Source organism: Cucurbita moschata, unplaced genomic scaffold (assembly GCF_002738365.1).
Source record: "Cucurbita moschata cultivar Rifu unplaced genomic scaffold, Cmos_1.0 Cmo_Scf00023, whole genome shotgun sequence".
Taxonomy (NCBI): Eukaryota; Viridiplantae; Streptophyta; class Magnoliopsida; order Cucurbitales; family Cucurbitaceae; genus Cucurbita; species Cucurbita moschata.
Genome location: NW_019268539.1, coordinates 3,477,558 through 3,487,339, shown reverse-complemented (window position 1 = coordinate 3,487,339; position 9,782 = coordinate 3,477,558). Strand labels below are relative to the sequence as shown.

General features: G+C 30.8%; 1 protein-coding gene across 1 annotated transcript; it reads right to left on the bottom strand.

The window, feature by feature from the left end:
- Window positions 1-3,760: 3,760 nt before the first annotated feature.
- Window positions 3,761-6,185, bottom strand: LOC111460192 (serine hydroxymethyltransferase 4-like). The gene is made up of 4 exons (XM_023103325.1): window positions 5,423-6,185; window positions 4,520-4,910; window positions 4,328-4,429; window positions 3,761-4,210 (listed from the first exon to the last, which is right to left on the bottom strand). Exons 1-4 carry the CDS (start codon window positions 6,098-6,100, stop codon window positions 3,966-3,968), a joined length of 1,416 nt encoding a protein of 471 aa, XP_022959093.1. The 5' UTR covers window positions 6,101-6,185; the 3' UTR covers window positions 3,761-3,965.
- Between the last annotated feature and the right edge of the window lie 3,597 nt (window positions 6,186-9,782).

Sequence of the window (9,782 nt, the reverse complement as noted above, 5' to 3'; positions counted from 1 at the left end):
ATATATATATATATATATATATATATATATATATATATATATATATATATATATATATATATATATATATATATATATATATATATATATATATATATTTTAATAATAATAAAAAAATATTATGAGTTTTTTAATAATATAAGACTTGACGTGGAATTAAAAATTTAATGAATAATTTGCGCGTTAAGTGATACGAATAATAAAGCATCATGTGATCATTTAATTAAATAATTAAATTCTTACACTTTTTCTCCTTATTGTTGTCTATAATTGATTCCAACCGACCATGTCTCCCAAGGAATAAATAAAATAAAATAAAATAAATAAAAATAAAAGACAATGGCATTTAGTAAATACATCTAAATATGAAGGCTATTAATTGTCTTCAATATTATATATTAAAATAAAATAAAATAATTCAATATTTCCTATACTTCTAATTATTCCTAGTTTGAATAAATCTATTATTTTAAATATGGCCCTAAGATTATATTGGAAATAAATAAATGAATTTATTTATTTATTTTAATAACGAGAGAGAAATAGAGTTGACAAATAAAATAAAATAAATAAATGAAATAAATTTGGTGGTTTTGTGGGGTTGTAGGGTATGGTTTCCACTCATTTTTGGGACTATTAGACCCATAAATTGAATATAGGGTAGTGTGACTTTATATCTTTAATTTTTCATTTATTTTTTTATTCATTTTAAAACTATTATTGCAATCGAAAGATATTTATTGGTTTTAGTCTCGTAAACCTCTCAAACTATCGTTGAATCTATGGACAGATAAGAGACAACACGGTGAACTGAAAAAATAAAGCTAAAGCAATTACTGTAAAAGTAACGAGCAAAATGGGAACAATCTAAACCTGAAAATAGGTTTGTAGAAGAACAATACAAGCGTCGTGCTATTAGGCGAAACAGTGGAATGTTACTATAAAATCCCACATCAGTTGAAGAGAGAACCGAAACATTCTGTTAGCAAATAATGTCTAGACGCGTTTTAAAGACCGTGATGATATGTAACGAGCAAAAGTGGACAATGTCTGTTAGCGGTTGGTTTGGGCTGTTACAGTTGCACCCTAGATGTCGAGAGCCTGTAGCCGAGAGTATCACTAGCTTACACCCGACCCAAATAAAAATAAATTTATGAAATATGGGGTATTTATGAGGTAGGTGATAGAAAAGAATGGGAAAGTTTGAAAGGTAATCATAATGCTATGGGTGACTTTTATTTCTTTAGGGTACATACGAATTTTGACCACATCGTAATTTTTGTCTTTTTTTGCAAAGTTCAAATACTCGACGATAATTATTTTATCTTATTTATTTGGTCACGACATAAGGTTGGGACACAAATAATTATCTTAATTTTTAAATTTTAATAAATTATTTTTCGTATCGAGATCATACGTTCAAATTTCTAGACTCGAGTATTAAAAGAATTAAAATGATCAAATATTTGAATTTTAAAAAATATATATATATTTAATTGTTAACTAAGGCATCTTTACTTTTGATAATTACTTTTTGATCCCATTTGGATATGTTAGCTTGCAAAAATGGGCACTCTCTTTTAGGTAATTGCGAATCTGCCCCAAAATCAAGTGAAATTTGAAAAGAGGACTAAAAGGTCCCAAATTTAAACATTACTAGAAAATAATAATAATAATAATAATAAATGTGAAAAAGTTAGATAATTAGGTGTTCTTGCCTCGCTGGAAATGTCGGCAGAATGATTGGTGGAGAGAGGGAGGCCCTTCCAGAAGCTTCCTATTGCAAAATAATATTTAAATTTTATTTTATTAATTTTAGACTCGAAACCCTAAAAACAAACTGTTTTTATAAGGGTCGTATTCGATCTCGGTCCTTATTTTTGTAAATTTCAATCATGCCCTCTTAAATTTTGAAATTTGTTCTAAAAATTATCGTCGAACTTTATAAATTATTTGGAGATCGACAATATTAAATAAATATTTATGAAGAAAATTTCCGAGTGTGAACGTAGAAAATATACGAAAAAGTTTTGGTCGAGGATGTGACGGTGGACATGTGAGGAGGGGAAATGTAGGCATGTGGGTGTGTTGGGATTGTTAATGATTGCTCACTAACACTCCATATTCCATTGGTCCCTTTCCCTTCCACTCTCTCTCTCCTTTTATTATTTCTCTCTCTCGGGTCAGATATAATCGAGATTTTCTCCCAACCTTTATAAAAAAAAACCTAGCGATGGACGACAAGAGCTGAGAATGACAAACACGTGTCGAAAACTTACCTTTTCTCTCTAGTTATCGTCTTATCGATCTCTCTTTCTCGATAAATTACTAAATGTAGTTGTCATAACGTGAATGGTTGCTGAATGAAATTGTCCAGACGAAAAATATTGTTATTAATCGTAGCAATCTCTTGTTAACCTATGCATAGCTTAATCGATCACGACATGCATATGTCATCGAGTAAGATCTTAGATGTGTTTAATTCTTCTGCTTCAAATGTCAGTTGAACTCAAAAAATGAACCTCTCTCGAGCACACGAGGTGTTTGAGGAAATTTCTATGTAAATTTCGTTGCCGACACTTCTCTTGCACGAATTGTCTCCCTCCACCTATTCGGGACTTGTCAATGGTTTAAAGATGTATCGAGCTCATAATTTATTAGATTTTTTTTAGATCTAGTTTTTTCTATATTATTAATAGTTGGAAAATAGACTTATTTTAAAGTATGGAAATAAATACGGCCATGTGATACAAAAGTCCAAAAAAAGTACAAATTTGTGGAAAATGGAATAATTCGAAATAAAAACAATTTTTTAATGAGAAAATCATTAGTATTTAATTAAATTAATATTATTATTAACATGATTTTGTTGGTTAAATAGCCCCAAAATAGGAATTTTCGTTATTTGTGGAAATTATAAATAATAAGAAAATGGCAGTATTTATTTTCTTTTTCTTTTTTTAGGGGAAAGCAGTTGAAAATTAAATAATAGGCTTCAAAAGTATTTAATGCCACGTCACATCAAAATGTGACGTTTCCTCCACGTAATTTCCACATAGGTTTGGTTCTGATATTTTATTTTGATTTCTCCCTATTTTCTTTTATGACTTTCTTGAAAATAACTACGTAAATAATTCATTAAAAAATAATTTAGTAAAATAGAACACACACACACACACACATATATATATATATATATATTTCAACATTGTAATTAAATCGAATTATTTAATAGTATTTTTTTTTATGGATAATAATTTTTTTTACAAATTTTTGGCTCAAGCTCGATTCCCGTCCTCGCTTGACTCCACTTCTCATAGTTCGTCGAAAAATCCCAACTCGAACTCAATTCCCGTCATCACAGTTCGAACCTTTGATATTACCGCTGCATTACCACCTAGGTCAAGTTAAATTATAATTTTAAAATTGATGAATCAAATAAAAAAAATTATTATTATTATAAAATAGTAGAAATTCCAACGTGTAATAACCAAAATTCAAATTTATTTATAGAATAATAATTTCAACAATTTTATTTACCACTTCTTCTAATATTAGGTATAATTAACTAAGTTGTACAGCATCTTGTCTACTACAAAAACAATGGGCCTATAATCCTCCTAAAAGCCCAAAACAAAACGAAGGAACAAGGATATGGGCCACAGCGGCCCATAGTTATAAAAACGGGCCTTGCGGCTTGTTTGAATATGGGCCATAGCGGCCCAGAATTATCCTATTATTAATAAAAAACTAGTGATTATTAATACAAAAATGGAAATATTGGAATGAATATATTGAGAATGGAAATCTAAAGTCTACAAATTGGTAAAAGGAAAACAAACAAACAAACAAACGGCAATCTTTTCGTTTTACTTTTTCAAATTTAAGCAAATGATTTTAAAGATTCAACCAACACCCAAAACTTTATTAATTTTCCCGAAGATCTTGTTGTCTGTGTCTGCTTTCTAGTCCTTGTACTTCATCTCAGACATGAGAAAACCGGGCATCTCGAACGAGCCAGAAAATTTCTCGACGTCTGCCTTCAGCGCTTCGATTTCCTTGTTGTTTACCAGACCCTTGTTGAAGTCCTTCAACAGCTTTCCATGTTCCTTCTGGACATTCAAGGTGATGGTTACAGCACGGTGCAGGAACTCAGCGATCTGTTCGAAGTCTTTCTCGACCAAACCTCGAGAAGTCATGGCCGGTGCACCTAATGATTGCCATCACAATTCGATGTCTTGTTAATCATGTGTTTGAAATTGCTACTCATTGATTGATTACAGGAAGAACAAGTTAAGGACTGTGGATTATGATATCGGTAACTTACCGATTCTAACACCTCCAGGAGCCAGTGCGCTGCTGTCGCCAAACACGGCGTTTTTGTTTACAGTGATGTTGCACAAGTCGCAAAGCTTCTCGACCTTGTTGCCTGCAAAAGGAATTACAACAACATTGTTACATTACCAAAACAGAATATGTTCTTCCTGTTAGTTTTCTTAGGTTGATTCCACAAAATTACCGGTCAATCCCAATGGACGAAGATCCCAGAGAACGAGATGGTTCTCGGTTCCTCCGGTGACAAGCTTGTAGCCCTTGTTCATCAGGTAATTTCCGAGGGCCACGGCATTGGCCTTAACTTGTTTCGCATAGACCTTGAACCCAGGGGACATAGCCTGCTTCAAGGCAACAGCTAAAGCGCCAATTTGATGATTGTGAGGGCCACCCTGAAGGGCTGGGAAGACAGAGAAGTTGATCTTGTCTTCAAAGTCATAGACAGCATTCTCGGGCTGACCCTTCTTAGGGGGCTTTGGACCCTTCCTATAGAAGATCATACCAGCCCTAGGACCCCTCAAACTCTTGTGAGTCGTGGTCGTCACAACGTCACAGTACTCGAACGGGTTCGCAGCTTCCTGCAAACGATCATTGGACATCATATATTTTAAAATACCAGCCAGACCCAACTCGCTTAAGTTGCAAGAAAAGAAACAGAGATCATAAGCAATCACAATATCAGTTCAAAACAAAACGAGACAGAAATCTATCCATTTTCTCAAAGTAGATCTTCATTTCGATTTTAATCAATGCTTAATCATAAGAACAAGGGATGCAAAATGTTTGTAAGAAACAATTGAAAACATAACCGTTCCGTCAATCCATTGAACATAATTTATCTTCTGTTACAAAGAAGCAATGTAGCATCGATAATTAGGCATTAAATAAGCTTCTTAGTATGCCAGATCCTGCTGCGTAAGATGCTCAAACAATTATAGATCTGAAAACCTGTGCCATTTCTAACTATTCCTAATCAACATAAACCAGCAGATCCAAATTCAGAAATGGAAAACAACATCCAATTGGCAACTTTCGCAAGATAAAATGATAAGTTATAGAACTCAATTCATAGATTTGTTTCATTATATACCTGAGCAGCAACGAGACCACTAATGTGAGCCATATCACAGAGAAGAAGGGCACCGCATTTATCAGCAATGGCCCTGAATCTGGCATAATCCCAGTCCCTCGGGTACGCACTGCCACCACAGATAATCAACTTCGGCCTGAAATCCAAAGCCTTCTCCTCCAACTTATCGTAATCAATAAATCCAGTGGCGGAATCAACCTTGTAAGGCAAACTCTCGAAGTAAATCGAGGTAGCGGAGATCTTCTTCCCTCCGGAGGTGTAGTAACCATGCGTCAAATGGCCACCAGAAGGAAGATCCAGCCCCATAATCCGGTCATGCGGCTGAAGCAACGCGGTGTAGGCGGCGAAATTCGCCGGAGAACCAGAGTAGGGCTGGACATTAACGCCCCATTTGGCCGGATCGACATGGAAAGCCTCGAGAGCTCGAGAACGGCAGAGATTCTCGATCTCATCAATGAACTCGTTTCCACCGTAGTATCGGTTCCCCGGCATGCCCTCGGAGTATTTGTTGGTCAAGGCACTTCCGAGGGCCTCGATGACGGCGAAGGAGGTGAAATTCTCAGAAGCAATGAGCTCGATTCCGCGGCATTGGCGACGCTTCTCCTTCTCGATCAAATCAAAGATCTCAGGATCAACGTTTACGAGAGGAGTATTGCCCCAAGCATTGACGGGATCCATGGCGAGAAAAGAGAAATTACAGAGAAATTTGAGTAGAAGAAGAAGAAGAAGAAGAAGAAGAAGCTGAAAAATGGGGCAAGACAATTTTCAGATGAGGGGATTTGTGAGGTTTTAAACAGAACTGGCAGTAGTGAATTTACGGAAGTACCCTTTTTTTTTTTTTAATTATAAGGAAAATGTTTTTCTTTTTTATAATTAAAATTAATGTTGTCAGCGTGTCGACATTAGCTCCATTGGTTGTTCTTTTTTACATTAGGTGGCATTTCCATGTTCACCATTAATTTTCATTTCATTCTAATTTATTTATTTATTTATATATATATATATATATATATATATATATATATATTAAGTCTCTACTGATAATTAATATTTTAAAATATAAGAAATATAAAGTATTTTATTCTATATAAAAGGATTAATTTATACCTATTAATTTTGAGAGTTAAATAATTAAAATCTCAAATTAATAATTTATAAATTTAAACTCTGAATTTTAAATTAGAGATAAATACATGATAATTATTAATTAAATTAATTGAATTCGAGTACTTTTTCGTTTTTTTTTTCTACTCATCCAAAAATAAATTACATGTTTTTTTTTTTGTGGTTGCTATTTTAGTAGTTTAAATTTTTTTATTAAAAAATTATTAAAAAGTTTAAAAGACAACTTAAATATAATATTAAAACAACGAGGTTTAATATCATTAAAAAAATGAAAATTTAATTATGGTAATATATCCATTTCATTAAAGTTTAATATTTTATTTGGAGTTTAATTAAATATATGGCTAAAAATATTTTTAATATTTAATTTATTTATTTTAAAATACATATATTTAAATCTTTATTTCAAATTAAAGAAAAAAATACGGTGTCTTTTCACGTTCATGGTTCATTCCCCACTCGGGACAACAAGACGACACTTGTACGTGTTCGTCATGTCGTTTAATTTTGAAGCGAACTTGAAAGATAAAACGTTGCGTCTTCTCTACCGTAGCTTTGTGGTATTGGTTGAGGAAAAGGAAAAAGACCGATCAAGGTAGGTGAATCGGGTGGGGATCTGGGGTAGTTGGGGGCAATTTAGTCATTTGGTTTCACCAACCTATTGCTTCAATCCTCTTTTTTACTTTTTTTTTTTAAATTAATTTTATAAAATCCGAAATCATTTAAAAAATGGAATGATTTGAAAGATAAAATAAAAAACAATAATCATGCACGATATTGAATTTCTCTATTTTTTTTCTATTAAATTGTAAATTTAATTCCAACATTGTATTTTTTATATATTTAATATTTTTAATTTTGTGTTTAAAAGATGAATATTTTTTAAAAAATATTAAAAAATTTAAATTAAACACAAATTTTAAATTTTAAAAATAAAATTTTAATTTAGCATTTTTTTAATTTTCATGTCCAAATAATAATAATTTTTCCATCAAATTTCTTAGAAAAATTTTCCTTAATAGGCAAACAAGTTTTGTGGAGACGTAGTAGTTCACTCATACAAGTAGGCAAGACTTTTATATATATATATATATATATATATTTATTTATTTATTTATATATTTACATTTGGGGGTTGGTGACAGATCACCAACCCACTAACCTTCCACGAGTTAACTAATTAATTAATTTTTTTTTTTTAATGTGATATATGTTACGTCGACTTATATAATAATAGTGACACTAATAATAAACATTCTGAACATATTATTATTAAAATTATTGTTTAAGAAAAAATCAATGGAAATTTTATATTTAATTATATAGTTTTTCTAATTTTCAAATTATCAATTTAGTTATAAAATTTTAAATTAATGGAATAAAAAATTATAATTCAATATTATATATATAAAATAAAGATGTTTTTTTTTTTTTAATTATGAAATTCAATTTATAGCTACTTTTAATTATCAAGCATGTGGGTGGAAGAAATAAGAATAAGGCATAAAGTGGATTTTTGTAATTAATATATATTTTTTAAAATATTTATATTGAACTTAAATGCACGTCGGTTGGGTTTAATATTTAAATAAATAAATAAAAATGATTTATTCAAAATTCTAGCAAGACCAGATCTGGATCTTGCTTTCTTTCCTTCTCTCCCTTGTTGGATTCTTTTCAATAATTTTAGGGGAAAAAAACAACAACGAATTGCGCAAAATATCTTTGATTTACAAAATTAATTTAAATATTTATAATTGGTGATGTATATAGCTCCATGCATATTCACATTTAACGACACGAACACCGGCAAAACAAAACAAGCGGAGTCGAAACCTACCTCGACGAATGATAGGTAAAGTTGGTGGATATGTAATGCTCGAGTGAAATACAGTACGTGAATAAATCGATACTACATTCAAATGAGCGTGACCTTGATGATAATATAGTTTTGAAAAAACTTTAAATGCATATTTATTTCTAGAAGCTCGCGAGATTTTGCCTCGGTTGAAGAGGAGGACAAAATATAAGGGTGTGGAATTTTCTCTTTAGCAGACATGTTTGAAAACTGTGAGACACTTTATTATTATTCAACTACTTAAATTCATTTATCATAAAATTTAATATCAATAAATCATAATTAATTACTTTAATAATTGTTATTGTGGATTTACAAAAAAAAAAATAATGAATTTGCAAAAATAATTGTATTTTATTAAATTAAAGTTGTTAAATCAGAACGTTTGAATTGCGAGGCTAAGAGTGATTTTAAGCCACGTCGCTAATTTAAAGTCGAGACTATTTTAGCTATGTAGTCTCGGATACAGGCGAGTCTAACTCTTTATCACATCTCAGATCTCCGACAAAAGCCCAAAAGATCATTTGGGGAAAAGGTAAAATTACGCGGCACATCTCAACCGTTCATTTATTGTAATCGCATGGGCCCACGGCCTTTATTTTCCAACACGCAAAAAAAAAAAAAAAGGGTAAATGGAAAATTTGTACCAATAACGGAGAAAATTTACTGTTCTTTTTCATATAATTTTTTTTTTAAAACCAGATATTTTAAATTAAATAGTAAGATAAAATATATTATTATTATTTTTTTAAATCACATTGATTACTACTCAATCGCATATGACACCTCCTGGTTGGTAAATTTGTTCGATGACGTCACCCAATTAACGAGACAAAGAACAACATGATTACTTTTGATGTCTAATGCTATGAATTTTATCTTTTATCTTAAAAAATATTTCTAAACTTTTAAAACTATCAACCATATCCTTACATTTAAAAAAAAAAAAACAAATATATTTAAAAAAAATTAAAAAATAGCCTTACCTTTACTTTTAAATGAAACCGTTTAAAAAATATATTAAAACAATATTTAAAAAATTTTCCTTTATAAAATATTCTTAAAATTTATTTATTAACATTCTTATTAAAAAAATTTAGACATACCTTTAATTTTTTTTTAAAGAAAAATAAAAAATTTCTATTTTTTTAGATCTTTTTAAAATTTAAGATTATTAACAAAATTTCCAAAAATACGTATATGTATTTTTATTAGTTTAGCTTAAAAGAAAATAAAAACAGTTGAAACCCGGATCCGAAACCGGTTTTGAAAATCCAGACCCGATAAAATCACAATCTCAAGCCCCTAATCTGGGGGTTGGAAGCCCCAAATCTGGACCGTCGATCTGACTTCGAACCTATTTATAGGGCCTCCGAT

What these genes read in the sequence shown, in the direction of transcription:
- LOC111460192 (XM_023103325.1), bottom strand. Translation starts at nt 6,100, where the DNA reads ATGGATCCCGTCAATGCTTGGGGCAATACTCCTCTCGTAAACGTTGAT. An exon ending in GTGGTCTCGTTGCTGCTCAG is followed by an intron (nt 4,911 to 5,422) that starts GTATATAATGAA and finishes GATCGTTTGCAG; the next exon opens with GAAGCTGCGAACCCGTTCGA. An exon ending in TCGTCCATTGGGATTGACCG is followed by an intron (nt 4,430 to 4,519) that starts GTAATTTTGTGG and finishes TTCCTTTTGCAG; the next exon opens with GCAACAAGGTCGAGAAGCTT.